Consider the following 26,316-nt stretch of genomic DNA (forward strand, 5'->3'; position numbering starts at 1 on the left):
CTCAAAGGTAGATGGAAGGCTGGTTTCCCACACCACTCACCTGTGCAATGGCATAATCTGAGTTGTTGGTGGCCTGCATGCCTTCATTCCCACTAATTCCCACACCCACATGGGCTGTCTGGATCATCCCCACATCATTGGCACCATCTCCGATGGCAAGAGTGATGGCACTTACATGCCTCTTAACCATGTCCACTATTTCAGCCTTCTGGAGGGGAGACAGCCTTAAAGGGAAGGCAAAAACAGCCACTTTTTAGTGTTTTGTTTTGGTTCATTTTAATTTACACTATTCTTTACAAAGCAGTCAACAATTGTCTGTGCATGGGCACATTTAAATGACACCATCTGGTAAATTTCACAATTCGTTAATGTATATGAAATGAATTTCACAATTCATTTATGTATATGAAAAAGTTCCCACACATAATAAAACAAAACAAAAAACAAACAAACAAACAAAAAACAACAAAAAACAGAAAAAACCCACATTGTAACCTCTTCAATATCTCAATAGAAACACATAATATTAGCTGCCCAGGTCACATACATATGCACTTCAGTTTGCCATTTCCCATGTCTCTCCCTGTTGGCTCACTCTGGCCCACTATGTTAGCTCACACCATTTGCCTATGTGAGAGGAAGAAGTGAAGGCCTACTACTATTCCTGAAACTATACAAAAGTATCTACCCAAAGTGTGGGATATAGACCAGCCTTCAAAAATCAAACTACACTCAAGGGAACTTGAATGATACAAGCAGATGTTAAAAAAGTGAAGATATCGGTCAGAAAAGTCTAGATTATGCTCTGATAATGACAAACAAAAGCTAAGTGACTTAACACAATGAGTATTTTTTCGTTCTTCATTCTGTGTCCAATGCAGATTGGGATATATCACTGATATGTTTTTTCTCAGACAAGGTACAAACATAGTTTAATAATCCTAAAAAAAATTCAACCTAACAGACTCAACCTGCCATGAAATCTTTACAAAAAAAAAAAAAAAACAAGGAAGGAGAAGTAAAACTTTCATCTCTCATGCATCATACATTTATTCATTCACTTGAGTTGGATATACACCTCTATCAAAAAATAATAAAAGACATTCAAAAATTTGATTTTCAACTAAGTCAGTGACCTCACTTACCATCCTCTTCACATAAAACAGCTCACAAAATCTAACTTAATCTAAGTTAAATTAAGTGAGATTATTAAAAACTAAGGAGATAGTTGATTTTCTTGATTAGAGTGCATTAGAACTTTTGCTTCAGAATGAAGAGTTAGAAGCACTATACACATATATAGCGTGGAAAAGTGTGAAAAGTAAAGAAAGTTAGAATCCAGTTATAAACCTAGTTCACATCAAGAGTTACTACTTCTTTCACTGGAATACCTTTTGGCAACCACTTTCACATTTAGACTATGATATCTGTGAAAAATTAATTCATATTAATCCCCAATCTGATGCTTCATATCTTAAAATCTTAATTCCATTCCTTGGGCCAACCAAAGTTCTCCAAATACAAGAAAAGACGTACTAGGGGCCCACTAAGCCTTCTCTTCCCTTTTGCTAAACATCATCAAGTCCTTTGGTCATTTCATTTACCAAAACTCCAAGTCAATTCTGACCAGTTAAGAAAATAATTCATCATCACCATTCTCATTTTGGAACCCCCTTTTCCTCCCCAATTTATGCAAATAAAGCCTAAAATAATATCAGTTGTTTAACAATTATCTGATAGTGTTAAGCTCAGTCAATAAAACTACATTAAACCATGTTCCATGTATGAGTATTAAGCTTTATCTCCCCAGTCTTGGACTTGTATGGCTCTACCTATTGGTGGTCTTTACATTCATGCCTGGCAAAGTTCATTTTGTTATTCTCCTGGTTGAAACGGCATAGAAGTCCTATAGCAACCTGTTCATGAAAACTGAAGTAAGGGAGAGAAATCTATGTAGGATTGTAAAGTCATAGAAGAAATACAAACTCACTTTTTCCTACCATAACACAACACAGGACACTTCTATGACCTAATGTGTGTATGGTTTTCCTCATACACCAGGGAAGCAAACAAGCAATTCTGCAGTGAATACCAGCTGGTATTCCAGATAGATAGATATTATCTATCTGGATGTAGTGTCAGATTCTACAAGTTGAGAGCTCAGTCCCACAAGGCTGCCCCCAACTTCTAATGCTAAACGCAAGCTCTATGTTGTGACCTGTGCTTCTGACCTACCAGTTATAAACCTGAATTCCTACAACCCCCTGCTCACATTCCATTTTTAGAGTAGATCAAAGAACTCAGGGAGATATTTTACTTACATTTACCCATTTATTATAAAAACCATGACAAAGGACACAGATGAAGAGATGCATAGGACAAGATATGTAGGAAGGAACATGGAGCTTCCATGCCATCACCTGGTGTGCTACCCTCTAAGAACTTCTGTGTATTCAACTATCTGGAAACCTCTCTGAATTCTGTCTTTTGGGCCTTTACGATGGCTTAATTACAGAGGGATGATCAATTACATCACTGGTCTTTGTTGATTAACTTAACCTTCTGCTCCCCTTCTCTCCCCAAAAGTTGAGGGATGGGGTTAAAAGACTCAACACTTTAATCATTGCCTTGGTCTTCCTGGTGACCAGCCCCCATTCTGAAGCTACCTGTGGGCCTCCAGCCACCAGTCATCTCATTATTGCGCAAATCACATTCTAATCATTTCTGAGATTCCAAGGGTTTTAGGAGTCAGGAAACGTGAATGAAGACCAAATATATCACAAAAATAGAAAAATGCATCCATATGCTATGCTTTAAAAGCATGACAATAATAAGAAAATATAATCCTAAAACATAAGAAGAATTCAAAACAGATATTAATCTGTTGATTTCTACTCTATTAAACTGTATAGACTTTCTTACTTTCCAATAAAATTAGCATATCACGTGTCAGTTACAAATAGAAGCCAACTCCCAGTGTCAATTTTAATCTGTGACATCGTCCAAATGTCAGATTAAAAATGATTTAGAAATTACATAATAGATTCCAATTTATAAAAATGTACTACAGACACATTCGATTTAACTGTTTGTAGTACCTTTTATTATCTATTTTTATGGATTAAGATTAGACAAAGGTAAGTAAACCTTCAATTGACTGGAATAATGTTACAGTTTTTCCATGGGTAGTGACTATCCACTCCCTTATCAACACAATAAATTGATGCAATAGCAAAGACCATATGATCCTTTCAATAGATATAGAAAATAATTCCACAAAATTCAAAACTCTTTTATGATAAGAATGCTTGACAAAATAAGCATAGATTAAATTTACCTCAAAATTATAAAGTATATGACAAACCCACAGACAACATCATATTGAACAGGGAAAAACTAAAAGCTTTGCCCTTTACAACTGGAACCAGAAAACGTTGCCCACTATCTCCACTTCTGTTCAACAGAGTGCTGTAAGTCCTAGCTAGAGTAGTCAGGCAAATGAAGGAAATCAAGGTAACCAAATGGGGAAAGAAGAGATCAAGTTATAGTTCTTTGTTGACATGATCTTATATCTAGAAAACCCCAAAAATTCAACCAAGAGACTCCAAAAGTTGATAAATATATTCAGTAAAGACTCAGGCTGCAAAATAAATGTACATATATGACTAGCTTTCATATATACCAAAGAAAGTCAAGGTGAGAATCTAATACAAGATATAATACTTTCTCAGTAACAACAAAGAAAATAAAATGCCTAGGCATATATTTAACTAAGGAAAGGAAAGACCTGTGTAGGGAAAACTATGAAACACTGAGGAAAGAAATTGCAAGGATATAAACAGATGGAAAAACATACCATGCTCATGGATTGGCAGAATCCACATTGTTAAAATGGCTATACTGCCCAATATAATTTATAGATTCTATGCAATCCTCATTAAAATGCCAATGCTGTTTTTTGAAGATTTATGAAAAATAGTCCTATGCTTCATATAGAACCAAAAAAGACCCCAGACAGCCACTGTAACTTTACATAATGAGAACAAAGCAGGAGCCATCACCTTACCAGACTTCATATGAAGCATAGATGTAAATTTATTTTACAAAAGGGTTTCAAGATAACCAGCCAGCTAAGTGACAGAAAGGTGTATTTTGGAGACAAATATACCTTTCTTAGGGAGGCCTGGGTCACTAGAAACTCCTACCACGATTTTAAAGGTAAATAACCGTCTTACCCTGGTTTAAGGTGCTTTTTCTGGCCAGCTTGTCTTAATTAGACTTATACTATTTTTTCTTTGCTTTGAGCAAATAAAGGCATATTTATGCCTGGAGTCATAGCTCTATGATTTTGAGATATAGTTTCCATCTTGTTTTACCTATGTGCCGTCCCTTTAGAAATGTAAATTTAGGGTTGCATAGATAGCAATTGCTTGGGGCAAGGGAACAAGTAATTGAAGCATCAAGCATTCATAGTCAGAATAGAGAAAAGAAGAGCTATTTGAAAACCAGCAAATGAGAATCCTTTATGAAAGCTGTAAGATCTTATTCTGTTTGTATGTCAGTTTGTCTGTATGTGTTATATTTGGTTAATAAAGATAGTTTTTTAAATTGTTAAGATAAAATAAGAACGGCTTCAGAATCGTCAGTTAAATATAATTCAGATTTTTTGTTTGACCTACTGGTCTGACAGGTTTTTGCTGTTTTTGACACGTTTTAAGGTCATAAAATTGCTCTTCCATAATATTTTTACACTTGCTTGGCTTGTCTATGAGCTTATATTTTTGGTTTTGAGACTCTGGATTCTGAGGTCTAGGCAGGAGGCCATAATAAGGTTTGAGAGAGGATACCTGAAAAGGGTGAGGTCTAGAAGAACAGGTCTTCTCAAGGAGACCACAGGGATACACATGCAGGGTCCTCTCCATGGTGACTCAGCTTTTGGGAATTTGTAAACTTAAATTCCTGAAACTTGGAAATTTCCAAGTTCTGTGAAATCCTGTAGTTCTGTAGGGGTGGGAATAGCATCTCCCACTTGATTCAAACTGGAACTTTTTGACTGTCAATAAAAAGGGAAAGACCAAGGCAGTCGGGGAGTGTAGCCATTTGGAATTCTTCTATGCTGTAAGCTCCCAGCTGGTGAATAAAGCCCTTCCTCTTATAAACGTGGTGTTTGGGTGCTCTTTCTCTTTCTCATTGGGCCTTGTCTTCCTGCAACAGGTTGCTGTCAGTACCTACACCACCATCTACAAAACAGAGCCAAGCCAAATATGATCATCCCTTAATCCCTGGCCCAGCTTTGCTTCCTGGCTGTTCTACGAGGAGTTAGATCTTTCAGGCATCATCTTCACAATTCTGTCTTCTTTGCTGAGCTCCACACCTGGTATATAAATCCAGGATCCAGATGGCCTTGTCCTTTAAAGTGCCACGTGGCTCCTTGAGCCCCAGGATGACTGGGGAAGACATTACAGAGATTATCTATGTCATAGTTCCAAATTCTATTCAGTAATTAAAAGTCTTTAAGTCATGTTATGATAAATTAATAAATAATTATAAAATGTCTGAGTCATTTCTAAGGTAAGTTAAAATACCAAAACATCTGTTATTAAACATAAATTTAAGTTTATATATTTTGGCATTTTATTTTTATATGATAATAAGAGCTAAATATATTAATACATATATCCATTTTTAAACAAAAATTTGAAAAAATGTTTTTCTAAAAATTTTTTGTATATAAATTCTATCTAGCACTGCTAAAGGGGTGTTAAAATCTCCAACTACTATGGAACTAGAGGACATGGAGTTGCTCATGTCTATTAGAGTTTCTCTTATAAATTGAGGTGCATTCTGGTTGGGTGCATAAATATTAATAATTGAAATCTCATCATATTGAGTATTACCTTTAACAAATACGAAGTGTCCATCCTTATCCTTCCTTATTTTGGTTGGTTTAAAGCCTATTGCATCTGCGAATAGGATTGCAATGCCTGCTTTTTTCTGCTTTCCATTTGCCTGGAATATAGATGACCATCCCTTCACCTTGAGTCTATATTTGTCTTCTAATGTAAGGTGAGATTCTTGTATGCAGCAGATATCTGGCTTGAGTTTTTGTATCCCGTCAGCTAACCTGTGCCTCTTTAGAGGACAATTTAAACCATTTACATTAATTGAGAATATTGATAAGCCTTTCAAGAGTCCGGTGGACATTTTTAATCCTTTTGCAACTGTGGAAGTTGGAATTAGATCAAAATTTTCTGGGTGGTTTTTCTTTTGTGGTGGAGGATTACACTGGTCTTTATGGAGGATAGGTCTGAGAATATCCTGGAGAACTGGTTTAGTTATGGCAAATTTCTTCAACATGTGAATGTCATTAAAGTATTTAATTTCTCCATCATAAATAAAACTCAGTTTAGCTGGGTACAGGATCCTGGGTTGAAAGTTATTTTGTTTTAGGAGATTAAAAGTTGATGACCATCCTCTTCTAGCTTGAAAGGTTTCAGCAGAGAGATTTGCAGTTATTCTAATATTCTTCCCCCTGTAGGTAATGTTTTTCTTTCATCTGGCTGCTTTCAGAATTTTCTCCTTCATATTAACTTTAAAGGAATCGGCCTGGGTGAATATTTTATGAGGAGGACTCCTCTGGCAATTGAAGCAGTATGAAAAATACATTACTGGCTCCTGATGAAACTAAAAAGCTTCTGCACAGCCAAGAACATAGTAAGTAAAGCAAGCAGACGGCCCTCAGAATGGGAGAAAATATTTGCAGGTTATACCTCCAGTAAAGGTTTAATAACCAGAATCCACAGAGAACTCAAATGTATTAGCAAGAAAAGAACACGTGATCCCATCTCAGGCTGGGCAAAGGACTTGAAGAGAAACTTCTTTAAAGAAGACAGACGCACGATCTACAAACACATGGGGAAAAGCTCATCATCCTTAATTATCAGAGAAATGCAAATCAAAACTACTTTGAGATATCACCTAACCCCAGTAAGAGTAGCCCACATAACAAAATCCCAAAACCAGAGATGTGGCATGGATGTGGAGAAAAGGGCACATTTCTACACTGCTGGTGGGAATGCACACTAATACGTTCCTTTTGGAAGGATGTTTGGAGAATACTTAGAGATCTAAAAATAGAACTGCCATTTCATCCTACAATTTCTTTACTAGGCATATACCAAGAAGACCAAAAATCACAATATAACAAAGACATCTGTACCAGAATGTTTATTGCAACCCAATTCATAATTGCTAAGTCATGGAAGAAGCCCAAGTGCCCATCAACCCACGAATGGTACAAATTGTGGTACATGTATACCACAAGACTTTACCTCTTTCATGATTACATGGATGGAGCTGGAACATATTCTTCTTAGCAAAGTATCTCAAGAATGAAAGAAAAAGTGTCCAATGTACTCAGCCCTACTAAGAAGCTAATTTATAGCTTTCATATGAAGGCTATAACCCAACTATAGCACAAGAATATGGGGAAAGGACCAAGGCAGGGGAAGGGAAGGGGGAGGTTAGGGTGGAGGGAGGGTAATAGGTGGGGCCACACCTATGGTGCATCTTAGAATGGGTACAGGCGAAACCTACTAAATGCAGAACACAAATGTCTACATACAATAACTAAAAAAATGCCATGAAGGCTATGTCGAATAGTCTGATAGGAATATTTCAGACTGTATATGAGACCAGCACATGTACCCCTTGATTGCACTAATGTACACAGCTGTGATTTAACAATAAAAACAAAAATAAATAATTAAATAAATAAATTCTAATAAAAAACAATTCAAGATTACCTATTTCTTGGATTTTTAGTAGAAATTAGGGTTAATGAGAGCTCAAATTGTAGTTAATATATGTAACCAAAACTATTAGCTATAAGAGAAACATTTATATGTAATAAGTTTTTTAAAAGCAAGATATGTTTTTCATTAGAAAAGATTTAAAGGCATGAAATGTGGTTTGTTAAGGAAAAATAATTTAGTTTAGAAGTTATTTGAATACTGTTTCAAATGAAGGAATTACAAAAGATATAAATAAAACTAAATGAGTATAAAAATGAAAAGAGAAAGAGAAATAAAAGTTGTAAGTGATTATAAAAAGTCTATGGTAATCTTGTGTGGTCAGAAGCTAAGAAGGGACGGATTTGTTTTAAGGATTTTATTGAACTTAGGCTTAGTACTGGTAATATACTAATACAAAAGTAAAATTTGATATTCATTTTTGAATGGGAATTTTGTGTGGTATTAATAAGAAACAGTAAAATATTTTTGTTTACTTTTTAAATAAGCTGTAAAGAAAGAGGGAAGAGGAGAGACAGACTTTGTCTTAATGCTGTCTTTTTTAAGTCTTTTTATTTTTTTTAAAAATGAGGTATTCAGGGCGGTGCCTGTGGCTCAAAGGGATAGGGCGCCAGTCCCATATGCTGGAGGTGGTGGGTTCAAACACAGCCCCGGCCAAAAACCACAAAAAAAAAAAAAAACAACTTAAAAATGAGGTATTCATTTTTCAAAGAGTAAAGTTTTTTGCTTCTTAAAACCTTTTAATTAAACAACTATTATTTTACAGTGACTTGTGATTCTATTTTGACTGAGTACTTAAAGCCTTCACAGGCTTCCCAAAATCAAATTTCAAATTCACAATTTAAGTCTTTCTGATCTCCAGCTAACATCGAGACTCCCTACAGCATGCAAAAGAGAAATGAACTGGCTTATTTGAGATGTTAAGTAATACAGGAAGCATTGATAAATAAATGATGTTTAACTTTCTTCCAGGTATATTTTTATGAATATGTTAATCTATGTTTCAAATTGGATGAAATTCCTAAAATTCTGATATGATTATTATGTTAACTTATTGTAGGCCACAGAAATCACTAAATTTCATGTCAATGATACCTTTACTATGAGCATTTTAAGTAGTTTCCACAGTTAATTGTTTATTTCACATATATTTTCTAAAAGCTCTCCACAAACCAGGAAAATCCTAAAGTGTTGTGTCTTCATGGAAGTTCATGGAAAAGACCCTGACAAGCACTCTTGAATACAGACAGTCCCCAGGTTGCAAACAAGATAGGTTCTGTAGGTTTGTTCTTAAGTTGAACTTATACGTAAGTTGGAACAGGTACATTTATCTATTGCCTGTAACATCCTCCATTTGTAATGCAAGTTGAACAACAGGCAGATGTTTGAAACTCAGGAATTGCTTATACTGTCTAACAACTTTAGAACATATCTTTTGTACTGGGTAAGAATTCGCAGAATTCTAATGAAGAGACTGACTAGTAAAACTGCTAACCAAAGCAGAAAAAGAATTACTTGAATATCAAGAAAAGACTTTGCCAGATCTTTGTGCTAAATCATCCAGTATTGAAATTGTTTAGATATGGGAGTACAATTCAAATGAACTTCATGGTCCTAGTCAAACTCCCTATGATAACTCATCTAATAAACAAAAGAAATTTGGAGAAACAAAATTGGTAATTAAAAGGATATAAATCCATTGTTAAGTGTGAAGTCATGGAGAATCTGGGTGACTGCCTGGTTTTCCTTGAGTCTCTGAAATTTCTAATAATAAAAGCTCTATACTCCATGGCTCATCATGGAAGACAGAAAATGATCCAAATTTAAAACGTACGTGTGTGTGTGTGTGTGTATGTGTGCACAAGTGCAAGCATGGTGACTGTTCCAAATTACTAAAATGGTTTATGAGTCCCAGCTGCTCGGAAGGCTGAGGCAAGAGAATCGCGTAAGCCCAAAAGTTAGAGGTTGCTGTGAGCTGTGTGACGCCACGGCCACTCTACCCGAGGGCGGTACAGTGAGACTCTGTCTCTACAAAAAAAAAAAAAAAGTATCAGAGCAAAATTACTAAAATAGTTTATGACCAATTTTTGGTTTATCAAACCCATAATCCTGGGAAGATAACTAAAACCTTAGGTAGCTGACGGGCCATTTGAATATATACAGAGGGATTTCATTCACTTGCCATTTCTAGCATGTGTCTCCTGGTTGAACAGAAGCTTTCCCATACAGGAAGGCAAAAGCTATAACAGAAGCTAAAAGGTTATTTAAAAATGTGTTTCTCTTATGGAACATTTCTGCAGAAATCTCCAGTGATAGAGGTATTTGTTTTACCAGGCACATTATAAAACAGTTGTATAAGGTATTACAGACAAAACAGCATTAGCCAAAGTTAACTGAATCAACTAAATTGCTTTGGTCAAAAGTACTGCAAGTTAATAGCAATCAGATCCACTTCCAGGGGAAAACATAAGTTGACCACTTATGAAATAGTCACTGGAAGGGCTTGTGCTCTCAGTGATAGAAACTCATGCATCTTCTGTTACTAAGCTCTGATACAACCAGATGCTGCAAGTCTTTAATGCAGAATGCCAAGATGTATTTTCACTAGGTAAGGAAAACATTTCATGGTCCACCAACTGGGGACAATCAAATCCTTCATGACCTGAAACCCAGAGATGGCATCTTCAACAAATGACATCAGAGAAAGACTACTGTTGTGATCCACACTGCAGAAAAACTTCAAAACCTTGAACTCTGGGTCCACAATCTCTAGATGATACCTCCAAAATTTTGAATTTCGAAACGGTACCCCTTGGAGAACTTATGCTAAAATTGACCTGGGGAAGTTTATCCTCCAAATAAGGCAGCAGCCTTGAGGTGGACAGTTTTCCCAAAATCATGTATCAAGACTTCTCTGCTGTCATGAGACTCTTACTTCTCTTAATTTTTCCTTTATTTGTTTCTGTGAACAATAGAACTGAAAAAGGGGTCTTCCGTGCACCTATGGGGTATACTTTTATTTGTGGTGGATTTTGCGCCAACCTTATCCACAGGCAACCTTATGTCTTGGTAGCTGAAAGATGAAGGGTCAATTTGGGTGAGAAATTTGAATGGTAACTTGGTTGTTCCATAATCAGTCAGAAACAGAACATTGGTCCACTCCTCTTAACCTACATTATATGTTAAAAAGAACATTGATAGGAAGGCTTCACCCTTCTGGATGGACATCATTTGTTAAGTTTTTTTTCCCAATGATTTGGAGTAAATGAAATAATTATTAGAATTTTATTCCTTATTTGGAGTAAATGAAACAATTATTAGAATTTTATTCCTTATAATAGGCAGGTTCTACCACAGTGGACTTTAAATTTTATTGCTAAAATTGTACTATAGTAAGATTTCTCTAGATCACCTACTTCCTAAACAGGGAAGACTCTGTGCAATTACTGACACTACTGGTTGCTGATAGAAAAATACATCATCTATTAATAGAGATTCGGTTGTAAGATATTAATGAATAGGCTGCTTGGTTCAGATGAGTAGACTCATTATCTGGTTCATTCTTTGATGTATTTTTGTTCGGCTGGGGTTTTTTCATGGGGACTCTAGCTAAGGGGCATACTCCACTCTCTCAGTATTATTTTTCTGATAGTCGTAATAGTAGTCTCCGTGGCATGATATATTCTTTTGAGAGTTTTAAATGTTTGCATTCAGCCATACATAGACTGTCAAGTGGTCTTCCTTTGACTGCAATGACAAAAACTCAAAGAGATGCCTGATCATGAAAACACCAGAATCCAATGATGTGCTGAGACTGAAAACCAAGAATGATGGCAACTGAGAATGGCACTAAAGCCCTAAGCTTTGACCACACTTTCACCTAAGTAAGAACTTGATGTAAATGGAGGGAATTATTAAACAACATTATTGGAGGGCATTGCTTGGGATTGAGCTCAGATACTAGGCTTCAATAGATCAGGTTAATCTAAATGTAATCACTCATGCCTAACGTGATATAATCAAACTGAAACATCAAGGAAGCAGATAAATCCCCAACCAGGGTTTTTTGTGGGATTTTTTGTTTGTTTGTTTGTTTCTCTTAAAATAGGAGACCCCAGCCCCAAAAGGTCCCCTCTACTTTAACCCATACAAAAAATAATAATAATAATAATAACTAGAGTCCTTGTTCCCACCTTACAAAGCCCACTGTTCCGCTATTTCCAGTGAGATTTAAGACCAAATGAGTACATTTACAATGGTGATGGAATGACATCAATGCCTAACATTTTGGTCAACCTCTCAGTTTTAAGTTTAGCCTGAAGCTGTCTTCTTACATTTTTAAGTTTGAATCTAAAGGTTTCTCTGTATATAGTTAAGTGTAACCTAACTGGATGTGTAAACAGACTGTAACATACTCTTGTACTAATCACTAAGTTTCAGCCAATCAAAGGTGATCAACTGTTCAAACAGTGTTCAAATAAGGAAAACACTGAACTATACCAATCCAGCTGTTTCTGTACTTCACATCTGTCCATAAATCTTCTCTATGAAACAACACTGAAGTGCCCAATTCACAAATAATTCTTTGCTCTATTAAACTATGTTAAATTTAATTTGTCTAGAGTTTTTCTTCTAATAGGTTCCAATAGCTCTTTCACTATTACCAGCATATTAATATCTTTGTTTGATGTTTCATTTTAAGCTCCTAACTGACAGCAAGTATCTACTATCAGACATGATAACATCTTTGCTGAGATTTCTGGTAGAGAGAAAATTATATGAGGATATGAGGCTCGAGTCTGCCAATCCCCCAACTTGCTCTTGAAGAGGACCCAGTCTGGGGGTGAAGCCTGCAAATGAATCAAATGGGAGCAAGACTTCTCCTTACATCAAGCCATAAGTGAAGTTAGATTTCAGATAATCCACCAATAGTCCACTGCAAACCAATGACTGGGATATCGTTAGTGGCAAAATTAGCCCTTGTATCTCTCTCTTTTTGCTACTCCAGCTATATTGTTTTGTTACTTCCTCAGGTTTCCACAAACATGAGTTAGGAGTTTGAATAAGAAAAGCATTAAGCATTCCTTAAATATATTTTTATGATGCAAAATGAAAACCAGTTAATTAGGTCTAAATATTTAGAAGAAACCAACAATTGTGGTGAATTGGCTATTGATGCATTTGTTTGCTCCCCGTGAAGTTAGCTCAATTATTTAAGCTAGTAAATTACCTTTTTACCTATGCTGAAATTTGAATTCCATCATATGTAACACAATTTTCATCATTTTTAACACAGAGTTCTAACCGTGAGAAGTCAAAGTCAAAAAGAATCCTCAAGGCTAATCTCCAAACACAATGGCTTAGAGTGGCATGAAGAACAGAAGTTGTTGATTTTTTTTAATAGGGAATCCTGAATAAATGGAAATGCAGAGAGACATTGAAGTAAGGAAGACATTCTAAACCTATTTACTGGCCTCAGTGATTGAGGAGCATGTCTATAATAGAATATGGAAGTCTAAGGAATAAATATGTTTTAATAATTGGTTTATTTAATATTTTTATTGAAGAACAATGAGCAATTAATTCCTCAAATGATTAGACACAGAGTTACCATATAACCCAGCAATGCTACTCCTAGGTATATGCCCAAGAGAAATGAAAACATATGCCCCCAAAGAAACCTGTACACTGATACTAATAGCAGTATCGTTATGTACAGAGTTTCATTATTTTCTCAGTTGTAGTCATCTTTGTTGTGGATGAGTTTTTTAAAATGTTTTTTTGGGCTTGCACCAAAACTCATAACTTTACTTTTCTACAGGTAACAGTAAACTTTTTTTCAGATTTGTCTATTACTATTAAATAAAATAGCGAGGTTTAGGCCGCATTTGATCTGCGGGTCTTTGTTCTTACTGAAAACTCCTATTGTGTTGTCATATATTGATAAACAATTTACCATAGAAAAATTATACACTATTTTTGACTAAATCTTAAACCTGATAGTTAGAATTAAATAAAGATCTTTTATTTCACATTGAACATATATTTTCCTGAAAATAAAATATGCTCCTGAAAAGACTTATATTTCCATGTTTATATTTTCTTTACACAAACAGTGCTAAGTATGACAGGGAAGAAAAGAACAGTAAACATATTCTTACCTGCAACATAATACAGCTCTACATGAGAGGGCCAAACTCAGGAACTTCTTCTTAATTTCCATATTGAGGGCATACTTCAATGTTGCACCATCAATGATTAGGGCCAGGTCATTTTCTTTACCTAACAAGTTTCCAAGATCATGACATCTCTGATTTATCACTTGTTGTGCTGCCTAAAACAGAGGAGATATCACTTTACATTTCTCGCTTTAAATATAGATGAAAATATGTCTGAGTCCAGATGGTAGACTTATCACTGTGTTCACCTTTCTTCTCTTCAAAAACTCCACAGAAATGAGACTAAAAAGTAAATATGTAGCATGGAAAGATGCTTGGACATTGTTAGCTACCAGGGAAATGCAGACAAAATCAAAATGAGATGCCGAATTTTTTACCCATTAGCATGACTAGATTCAAAAAGAGAAATAACAGCAAGTATCAACAAGAGAAATCAGGACACTGGTATACTTCTGGTAAGAATGTAAAATCTACAGTCACTGTAGAAGACAATCTAACTGTTCCTCAAGTGAACAAACATAGTTATCCTATAAAGCAGCAATACCACTCTTAGGTATATGCCCAAGAAAAATGAAAACATATATCCACAAATAAACTTTTACACTAATTTTTTTATTATTTTAGCTTAACATAAGAGTACAAATAATTAGATTAAAATGTTGGTATTTGTTAGGTTGAGTCCCTGTTGTACTTGTGTCCCCCACTCAGAAGGTGTGCCATATACGCTTACATTGTACCCATTAAAAAGGAGCATACCCACCCCCCTCCCTCCTCTCCTATTCCACCTTGCCCCTTTCCACAACTTGAATTGTGTTGAGTTTTTCTCTTATGTAGGCATGTATTCGATCACCTACTGGCTTCAAGTTAGTGTTGAGTACATTGGATAATTGCTTTTCCATTCTTGTGATACTTTACTAAGAAGAATATGTTTCAACTCCATCCAGGTTAATACAAAAGATGTAAAGTCTCCATCTCTTTTAATGACTGAATAGTATTCCATGCTATATATACATATACCACAGTTTATTAATCCATTTCTGGGTTGATGGGTATTCAGGGTGTTTACACATCTTGGCAATTGTAAATTGAGCTGCAATAAATAATCTAGTGTAAATGTCCTTATGGTAAAATGAGTTTTTTTCTTCCTGGTAGATGCCTGGTAATGGGTTTGCAGGGTCAAATAGAAGGTATCTTCTGAGTTCTTTGTGGATTCTCCGTACTTCCTTCCAAAGAGGCTGTATTAGTTTGCAGTCCCATCAGCAGTGTAAAAGTGTTCTCTACTATCCATATCCACACCAGCATCTGCAACTTTGGGACTTTGGGATGTGGGCCACTCTCACTGGGATTAGGTCACATCTCAGGGTAGTTTTGATTTGCATTTCTCTGATGATTAGGATCAATGAGCATTTTTTCATGTTTGTTAGCCATTCATCTATCTTCCTCTAAGAAGGTTCTGTTCATGTATCTTGCCCAGTGATAGAGGGGATTGTCTGCTTTTCTTTTTTTTTTTTGGTCATTGTTGATTAATATGAGTTCTCTGTAGATTCTGGTTATCAACCCTGTGTCAGATTCATAACGTGCACATATCTTTTCCCATTGTGAAGGTTGTCTATTTGCTTTAATTATTGTGGCCTTAGCTATGCAGATGTTTTTTGCTTAATTAAGTTCCATTTGTTTCCTTTTGTTTTTGTTGTGATTGCCACAGAAGTCTTCTTCCTAAAATCTATCCCCTGGCCAAGATCCTTAAGAGTTTTTCCCAAGTTCTCTTCTAGGATTTTTATCGTTTCATGTCTTAGATTTAAATCTTTTATCCATTTTGAGTCAATTTTTATAAGTGGTGAAAGGTGAGGTCCAATTTCAGTCTTTTTTTTTTTTAAATTAAATCAAAGCTGTGTACATTAATACAATCATGAGTACAATGTGCTGGTTTTATATATAATTATATATATATATATTTTAATTAAATCATAGCTGTGTACATTGATATGATCATGGGGTATCATTCACTAGCTTCACAGACCGTTTACCAAGTTTCACATATACTCTTGTAAGATGCACCGCTGGTGTAATCCCACCAATCCCCTTCCCTCTACCCACCTCCCCCTCCCTCCGCTCCCTTTCCCCCTTCCCCCTATTCTTAGGTTGTAACTGGGTTATAGCTTTCATGTGAAAACCCTAAATTAGTTTCATAGTAGGGATTAGTACATTGGGTACTTTTTCTTCCATTCTTGAGATACTTTACTAAGAAGAATATCAAACTGGTTAACATAGCCTTCACCAAATTTTCGTAGTTATTGTGTTAAGACATTTATATTCTACACTTAATAAATTTAACATATATCCTTACAAAATGCACCATAGCTGTGGTCCCACCAATTTCCCTCCCTCCGCCTTTCTTCCCCCCTCCCCTCCCCTCTCTCTCCTCTTCCCCGTTCTTCATGGGCTATAGCTGGGTTATAGCTTTCTTATGAAAGTTATAAATTGGTTTCATAGTAGGGCTGAGAATATTAGATCATTTTTCTTTCATTCTTGAGATGCTTTGCTAAGAAGAATATGTTCCAACTCCATCCACGTAAACATGAAAGAGGTAAAGTCTCCATATTTTTTAAGGCTGCATAATATTCCATGGTGTACATATACTAAAATTTGATAATCCATTCATGAATTGATGGGTACTTGGGCTTCTTCCATGACTTAGCAATTATAAATTGGACTGCAATAAACATTCTGGTACAAATATCTTTGTTATAAGGTGATTTTTGGTCTTCTGGATATATACCAAGTAGAAGAATTGAAGGATCGAATGGCAGGTCTATTTTTAGATCCCTAAGTGATCTCCAAACATCTTTCTAAATGGAACGTATCAGTTTGCATTCCCACCAGCAGAGCAGAGGTGTCCCTTTTCTCCACAGCCACACTGACATCTATGGTTTTGGGATTTTGTGATGTGGGCTAATCTTACTGGAATTCGATGATATCACAAAGTGGTTTTGATTTGCATTTCTCTGATGATTAAGGATGATGAGCAATTTTTGATGTGTCTGTAGGTCATGTACCTGTCTTCTTCAAAGAAGTTTCTCTTCAGTGTCTTGTCCACCCTGAAATAGGATCATCTTGTTCTTTTGTTGCTAATACGTTTGAGTTCTCTGTGAATTTTGGTTATTAAACCTTTGCTGGAGACATAACCTGCAAATATCTTCTCCCATTGTGAGGGATGTCTGCTTGCTTTACTTACTGTGTTCTTGGCTGTGCAGAAGCTTTTTAGTTTGATCAGATCCCAGTAATGTATTTTTGGTGTTGCCTCAATTGCCCGGGGGGGTCTTCCTAATAAAATATTCACCCAGGCTGATTTTTTCAAGTGTTTTCCCTGCACTTTCTCCTAGTATTTTTATAGTTCCATGCCTTAAGTTTAAATCTTTACTCCAGTGAGAGTCTATCTTAGTTAATGGTGAAAGGTGTGGGTCCAGTTCCAGTCTTCTACAGGTGACCAGCCAGTTCACCCAGCACCATTTGTTAAATAAGGAATCTTTTCCCCATTGAATGCTTTTAATTGGCTTATCAAAGATTCAAAAATGGTAAGTAGCTGGGTTCATCTCTTGGTTCTCTATTCTGTTTCATATATGTACCTCTATGTTTTTGTGCCAGTACCATGGAGTTTTGATCACTATTGATTTATAGTATAATCTGAGGTCTGATAGCATGATTCCTCCTGATTTGTTTTTATTTCTGAGTAATGTCTTGGCTATTCAAGGTTTTTTCTGATTTCATATAAAATGAAGTATTTTTTCAAGATCATAAAGTATGACAGTAGTACTTTAATAGGGATTGCATTAAAATTATATATTGCTTTGGGTAATACGGACATTTTAACAGCGTTGATTATTCCCAGCCATGAGCATGATAAATTTTTCCATTTGTTAACATCTTCAGCTTTTTCTTTTCTTAGAGTTTCATAGTTCTCTTTATGGAGATCTGTCACGTCCTTCATTAGGTAAACTCCCGAATATTTCATCTTATTTGGCACTACTGTGAGCAAAATAGAGTCCTTCACTATTTTTTCAGCTTGACTATTGTTGGTATATATAAAGGCTACAGATTTATGAGTGTTGATTTTGTAACTTGAGACACAGCTGTATTCCTTCATCACTTCTGAGAGTTTTGTAGTAGAATCCTTGGTGTTTTCCAGATATACAATCATATCATTTGAAAAGAGTGAAAGTTTGATCTCTCCTGATCCTACGTGGATACATTTGATCACGTTTTCTTGCCTAATTGTGATGGCTAAGACTTCCATTGAATGTTGAAAAGCAGTGGAGACAATGTGCAACCTTGCCTGGTTCCTGATCTGAATGGAAATGTTTTCAATTTTACTCCATTAAAGACGACATTGGCTGTGGGTTTGATGTCCACAGCCAATATCGGGCAGTTTAAGAGATGTTCCGGGGGATGATGGGAAGATGGCAGACTGAAGCCAGCTTTCCACAGCGGCTCCTGTCCTGAAGGAGAGTTAGGGGATGAAAATTTAGCAAGTAACCTGATGGATTCGAGCAACACCAAGCGAGAAAGTTGAAGAATGCACATCAACCCCGCTGAGGAGAGCTGTGACCACAAGGAAGCAAACAAAAGGTACAAAACCAAGCGGATGGGAGTCCCCTGATGAGCTTAAGGGCCCCACAAACAAAAAGGCAGAAATCAAAGGACATCCCACTACACTTCACGGGAGAGACCTACTACAAACTGGACCTACCTCCCTTACTAGGATGCCTAGGTGTTCTCCTGCCAGGCATAAAACTGTATAAATCTGTAAATATCCTTTGCTGGAAACTCTGAGCACCCAGCACTTCCCTCCACTCTCTCTGAGGTCTGAAAGCCTGTCCCCCAGGAGTTCGGATTCTTGGGTGACTCCTAAAGGGGAGAGGACAGTCCCCGAGCTGCAGCTGGTCAGAGCTGATTCTGGGGCACGGGAGAGAGGTCAGGACAGTCAGCAGAGGGAGACCCTCACCAGGGTGGCGCTTCCCCGAGGCAAGGTGCAGCAACCCTCCTTGGGCAACAATACAACCAGGTATATAACTGAGTCGAACTTGCTACCAGCTTCTCTGAGCTCCCTGCTGCTCTGAGCTCCTGGCGCTCCCCCCCGCCCTCACTCTGTGGTCCGGAGACCTGAACGCCTGCCGTGTGGCTGGGCAGGGAACTGGGGGTAGCCGAGTCTGTTCGCTGCCCAGCAGTTCTGGGCTCCAGCCACTTCCCCCCACCCTGCCCCCTCTCTGAAGCCTGAAGGCTTGAGTTGCAGTGGTACAACCGGGTGAGAGACTGGGAGAAACTGAATTTGCTTGCTGCTGACTGGGCTTCCTGCAGCTCTGAGCCCTTGCTGGCTCTGGGCTCCCGGCGCTCGCCCCACCCTCGCTCAGTGGTCCAGAGACCTGAGCGCCTGCTGTGTGGCCAGGCAGGGAACTGGGTGGAGCTGAGTCTGTTCACTGCCCGGCAGTTCTGGGCTCCAGCCGCTCCCCCCACACCCCTTCACTCTGAAGCCTGCAGGCTTGGGATGCAGCGGTGCAGTGGAGCCAAAGATTGGGAGGAATGGAGTGAGCTTGCTGCCGGTGGCTCTGAGAGCCCAGCACCCCACCCCACCCTCACTCTGGGATCTGGAGGCCTGTCCCCTGGGAGTCCAGATTCTTGAGGGATTTGTCAGGGCATGGACAGTGCCCAAACTACGGCTGGTTGGTCCTGACTCTGGGACACAGGAGTGAGGCTGGGGGAGACCCACATCAGAGCGGCAGTTCCCTGAGGCGGCTGAAGCCATAACCCCTGCCTCCCTGGGAAACCAGAGGAGGCCACCCCTGAGGGTAGGATTTTCCTGAGGTGACTCACAGACCCAGAAAACATCCAGGGTAGGGCCGACTCAGAGAACTGAGACTTCAACCCAGAGTAAGTCTTCACTAAGGTCAAACAGAAGCTACATGACAATAAGTCAGAACCACTCAGCCCCACCACACCAGACAGGGCTCGAGTCTCTCAGGCTGCAACACTGAATGGGCCCTCAACAAAACCCTAGGGGAAAATCAAAGGGAGAAAAACAACCATGGGGCAGAATCAGCGGAAAATCTCCAGTAACATGAATAACCAGAATAGACCAACCCCCCCAAGGAAAGAAATGGTGGATGTAATTGAAGATCCCATTCATAAACAACTGGCAGACATGTCAGAAATTGAATTCAGAATTTGGATTGCATACAAGATTGATAAAATGGAATTAGGAATCCGAGGAGAAATTCAAAAGTTGTCTCAAGAATTTAACGAATTTAAAGACAAAACCACCAAAGACTTAGACACACTGAAGCAAGAATTTGCAGCCCTTAAAGATATGAAAAATACAGTAGAATCCCTCAGCAACGGAATGGACCAAGCAGAAGAAAGGATTTCTGACATCGAAGATAAAGCCTTCGAACGCTCCCAAACTCTCAAAGAGGAAGAGAAATGGAGAGCAAAAACAGATCTTTCTCTTAGAGAGCTCTGGGATAATTCAAAGAAGGCAAATATATGAGTAATAGGAGTTCCGGAAAATGATGAAGTGGCATCGATGGGCACAGAGGCCGTTCTGCATGAAATTATGAAAGAGAATTTTCCAGACATGCCTAGAGATTCTGAAATTCAGATAGCAGACAGTTTCAGAACTCCAGCACGATTCAACCCCAATAAGTCATCCCCCAGACATATCATAATTAGCTTCACTAAAGCCAAAATGAAGGAGAAAATTCTCAAGGTTATCAGGCGAAAGAAAGCCATTACCTACAAAGGTGAGAACATTAGAATGACTGCAGATCTCTCTGCTGAATTCAAGCCAGAAGAGAGTCGTCACTGACTTTTTATCCCCTCAAACAAAATAACTTTCAACCCCGGATCTTGTATCCAGCTAAACTGAGTTTCATCTATGATGGAGAAATTAAATACTTTAAAGACATTCATATGTTGAAGAAATTTGCCACAACCAAACGAGCTCTTCAGGATATTCTCAGACCTATCCTCCATAATGACCAACCCAATCCTCTACTACAAACGTAAAGTCACTGAGAAACTCCTGATCAAACTCCAACTTCTACAATGGCTAAAAGATTAAAATTGTCCACTGGACTTTTGAAAAACTCGATACCCAAAATTTCACCAAACTTATCAATAATCTCCATTAATGTGAATGGCTTAAACTATCCTCTAAAGAGACACAGGTTAGCTGACTGGATACAAAAACTCAGACCAGATATCTGTTACTTACAAGAGTCACATCTTAACTTAAAAGACAAATACAGACTCAGGGTGAAAGGATGGTCATCCATATTTCAGGCAAATGGTAACCAGAAAAAAGCAGGTGTTGCAATTTTATTTGCAGACACAATAGGCTTTAAACCAAAAAAAGTAAGGAAGGACAAGAATGGTCACTTCATATTTGTTAAGGGTAATACAAAATATAATGAGATTTCAATTATTAATCTCTATGCACCCAATCAGAATGCACCTCAATTCATAAGAGAAACTCTAACAGACATGAGCAACTTGATTTCCTCCAGTTCCATAATAGTTAGAGATTTTAACACTCCTTTGGCAGTGAGGGATCGATCCTCCAACAAAAAGCTGAGTAAAGAAATTTTAGATTGAAATCTAACCATCCAGCATTTAGATCTAGCAGACATCTACAGAACATTTCATCCTAACAAAACTGAATACACATACTTCTCATCGGCCCACAAAACTTACTCCAAAATCGATCACATCTTAGATCACAATCTAACCTTAGTAAATTTAAAGGAATAGAAATTATTCCATGCATCTTCTCGGAGCATCATGGAATAAAACTTGAGCTGAGAAACAACAGGAATCTACATACTCATACAAAAACATGGAAGTTAAATAACCTCATGCTGAACAATAGCTGGGTCAGAGATGAGATCAAGAAGGAAATTGCCAAATTTTTGGAACAAAACGACCACAAAGACACCAACTATCAGAACCTCTGGGACACCGCAATGGCAGTTCTAAGAGGGAAATTTATAGCGCTGCAAGCCTTCCTCAGGAGAACAAAAAGAGAGGAAGTTAGCAACTTAATGGGACATCTCAAGCAACTGGAAAAGGAAGAACACTCCAACCCCAAACCCAGTAGAAGAAAAGAAATAACCAAAATCAGAGCAGAACTAAATGAAATCGAAAACAAAAGAACAATACAACAGATCAATAAATCAAAAAGCTGGTTTTTTGAAAAGGTCAACAAGGGCGGTGCCTGTGGCTCAGTTGGTAAGGTGCCGGCCCCATATACCAAGGGTGGCAGGTTCAAACCCGGCCCCGGCTGAACTGCAACCAAAAAATAGCTGGGCATTGTGGCGGGCACCTTTAGTCCCAGCTACTTGGGAGGCTGAGGCAAGAAGAATCACTTAAGCCCAGGAGTTGGAGATTGCTGTGAGCTGTGTGATGCCATGGCACTCTATCGAGGGCCATAAAGTGAGACTCTGTCTCTACAAAAAAAAAAAAAAAGGTCAACAAAATAGATAAACTGTTGGCCAACCTAATCAGGAAAAAAAGAGTAAAATCTCTAATCTCATCAATCAGAAATGACAAAGACGAAATAACAACAGACTCCTCAGAAATCCAAAAAATCCTTAATGAATATTACAAGAAACTTTACTCTCAGAAATATGAAAATCTGAAGGAAATGGACAGATATTTGGAAGCTCGTCACCTTCCAAGACTTAACCAGAATCAAGTGGAAATGTTGAACAGGCCCATTTCAAGTTCGGAAATAACATCGACCATACAAAACCTCCCCAAAAAGAAAAGTCCAGGACCAGATTATTTCAAACCAGAATTCTACCAAACCTTTAAAGAGGAATTCGGACCTATATTACTCAAACTATTCCAAAATGTAGAAAAAGAAGGAAGACTCCCCAACACGTTCTGTGAAGCAAACATCACCCTCATCCCCAACCAGGAAAAGACCCAACAAAAAAAGAAAATTATAGACCAATATCACTAATGAATATAGACGCAAAAATATTCAACAAGATCCTAACAGAGTGCAGCAACATATCAAACAAATCATACATCATGATCAAGTTGGCTTTATCCCAGGGTCTCAAGGCTGGTTCAATATAATGTAAATCGATAAATGTAATTCAGCACATAAACAAAGTAAAAAATAAAGATCATATGATCCTCTCAATTGATGCAGAAAAAGCTTTTGGTAACATCCAATATCCCTTCATGATCAGAACACTTAAGAAAATTGGTATAGAAGGGACATTTCTTAAACCGATAGAGACCGTATACAGCAAACCAACAGCCAATATCATATGAACGGAGTTAAATTGGAATCATTTCCACTTAGATCAGGAACCAGACAAGGCTGCTCATTGTCTCCATTGCTTTTTAACATTGTAATGGAAGTTTTAGCCACCGCAATTAGGGAAGAAAAGGCGATCAAGGGCATCCACATAGGGTCAGAAGAGATCAAACTTTCGCTCTTCACAGATGATATGATTGTATATCTGGAAAACACTAGGGACTCTACTACAAAACTCTTAGAAGTGATCAAGGAATACAGCAGTGTCCCAGGTTACAAAATAAACATTCATAAATCGGTAGCCTTTATATATACCAACAATAGTCAAGTTGAAAAAATAATTAAGGACTCTATCCCATTCACAGTAATGTCAAAGAAGATGGAATATTTGGGAGTTTATCTAACAAAGGATGTGAAAGATCTATATAAAGAGAACTATGAAACTCTAAGAAAAGAGATAGGCTAGAATGTTAATAAATGGAAAAACATACCATGCTCATGGCTGGGAAGAATCAACATTATTAAAATGTCCATACTACCCAAAGCAATATATACCTTCAACGCAATCCCTATTAAAGTTCCACTGTCATACTTCAAAGATGTTGAAAAAACAATACTTCGTTTTATATGGAACCAGAAAAAACCTCGAATAGCCAAGACATTACTCAAAAATAAAAACAAAGCAGGAGGAATTACGCTACCAGACCTCAGACTATACTACAAATTGATAGTGATCAAAACAGCATGGTATTGGCACAAAAACAGAGAAGTAGATGTCTGGAACAGAATAGAGAACCAAGAGATGAATCAAGCTACTTACTGTTATTTAATCTTTGACAAGCCAATTAAAAACATTCAGTGGGGAAAAGATTCCCTATTTAACAAATGGTGTTGGTTGAACTGGCTGGCAACCTGTAGAAGACTGAAACTGGATCCACACCTTTCACCACTAACCAAGATAGACTCTTACTGGATTAAAGACCTAAACTTAAGACATGAAACTATAAAAATACTAGAGGAGAGTGCAGGGAAAACCCTTGAAGAAATAGGGTTGGGTGAGTTTTTTACGAGAAGGACCCCCCGGGCTATTGAAGCAGCTTCAAAAATACACTTTTGGGACTTGATCAAACTAAAAAGCTTCTGCACAGCCAAGAACACAGTAAGTAAAGCAAGCAAACAGCCCACAGAATGGGAGAAGATATTTGCTGATTATGTCTCTGACAAAGGTTTAATAACCAGAATCCACAGAGAACTCAAACGCATTAGCAAGAAAAGAACAAGGGATACCATCACAGGCTGGGCAAGAGAATTGAAAAGAAACTTCTCCGAAGAAGACAGGTGAGTGGCCTTCAGACATATGAAAAATTGCTCATCATCTTTAATCATCAGAGAAATGCAAATCAAAACTACTTTGAGATATCATCTAACTCCAGTGAGACTAGCCTATATCACAAAATCTCAAGACCAGAGATGTTGGCATGGATGTGGAGAAAAGGGAACACTTTTGCACTGCTGGTGGGAATGCAAACTATACATTCCTTTTGGAAAGATATATGGAGAACACTTAGAGATCTAAAATTAGATCTGCCATTCAATCCTGTAATTCCTCTGCTGGGCATATATCCAGAAGACAAAAAACCACATCATAACAAAGATATTTATACCAGAATCTTTATTGCAGCCCTCTTCATAATTGCTAAGTCATGGAAGAAACCCAAGTGTCCATCGATCCACGAATAGATTAACAAATTGTGGTATATGTACACCATGGAATACTATTCAGCCTTGAAGAAAGATGGAGACTTTACCTCCTTCATGTTTACATGGATGGAGCTGGAACATATTCTTCTCAGTAAAATGTCTCAAGAATGGAAGAAAAAATACCCAATGTATTCACCCCTACTATGAAACTAACTTAGGACCTTCACATGAAAGCTATAACCAAGTTACAACCTAAGAACAGGGGGAAGGGGGAAAGCGTGGGGAGGGAGGGGGAGGTGAGTAGAGGGAGTGGGATTGAAAGGATCACACCTGTGGGGCATCTTACAAGTGTACACGTGAGCCTTGGCAAATGTGGAATGTAAATGTCTTGGCAAAGCAACTAGGAAAATGCCAGGAGGGCTATGTCAACTAATGAGATGAAAATGTGTCAAATATTCTATGAAACAAGTGTATGGTGCCCCATGATCATATTGATGTACACAGCTATGATTTAATAAAAAAAAAAAAAAGAAATGTCCCGTGTATACCAATTTGCTCTATCAGTTTAAGAAATGTCCCTTCTATTCCAATTTTCTTAAGTTTTCTGATCATGAAAGGATGCTGGACATTATCAAAAGCTTTTTCTGCATCAATTGAGGGAATCATGTGGTCTTCATTTTTTAATTTTGTTTATGTGTTAAATTATATTTATAGATTTATGTATATTGAACCAGCCTTGAGACCCTAGGATAAAACCCATTTGGTCATGGTGTATAATTTGTTTGATGTGGTGCTTGATTCTGTTTGCTAGGATCTTGTTGAATATTTTTGCATCAATATTCATTAGTGATATTGGTCTATAATTTTATTTTCTTGTTGAGTCTTTTTCTATTTTTGGGATCAATGTGATGTGTGCTTCATAGAATGTGTTGGGTAGTATTCCTTCTTTTTCTATATTTTTGAAAAGGTTGAGTAATAGAGGTACTACTTGCTCTTTAAAGGTTTGGTTGAGTTCTGATGTAAAGCCATCTGGTCCTGAGCTTGTCTTTTTAGGAAGATTTTGTATAGTTGATGCTATTTCAGAACTGGATATAGGCCTGTTCAATGTTTCTACTTCATTCTGGCTAAGACTATGAAGGTGGCATGCTTCCAAGTATTGGTCTATTTCCTGAAAATTTTTGTATTTCTAAGAACAGAGTTTCTTGTAATATTCATTGAGGATTTTTTGGATTTCTGAGGAGTCTGTTGTTATTTTGTCTTTGCCATTTCTGATTGATGAAATTAGAGATTTTACTCTTTTTTT

The 26,316-nt window shown here is 37.5% G+C and overlaps 1 protein-coding gene across 1 annotated transcript in view; it reads right to left on the reverse strand.

Moving 5' to 3' along the window:
* The window catches only part of LOC128566496 (phospholipid-transporting ATPase IB-like), a 372,171-nt gene that overhangs the window by 149,430 nt on the left and 196,425 nt on the right, over positions 1-26,316 (reverse strand). The window contains exons 23-24 of the mRNA XM_053563334.1: positions 13,973-14,141; positions 41-224 (exon numbers count right to left, since the gene is read on the reverse strand). Of these exons, the coding sequence (XP_053419309.1) occupies positions 41-224; positions 13,973-14,141 (353 nt within the window). The remainder of the gene's footprint in view (positions 1-40; positions 225-13,972; positions 14,142-26,316) is intronic.

This window comes from Nycticebus coucang, chromosome 15 (assembly GCF_027406575.1).
Source record: "Nycticebus coucang isolate mNycCou1 chromosome 15, mNycCou1.pri, whole genome shotgun sequence".
Classification (NCBI taxonomy): Eukaryota; Metazoa; Chordata; class Mammalia; order Primates; family Lorisidae; genus Nycticebus; species Nycticebus coucang.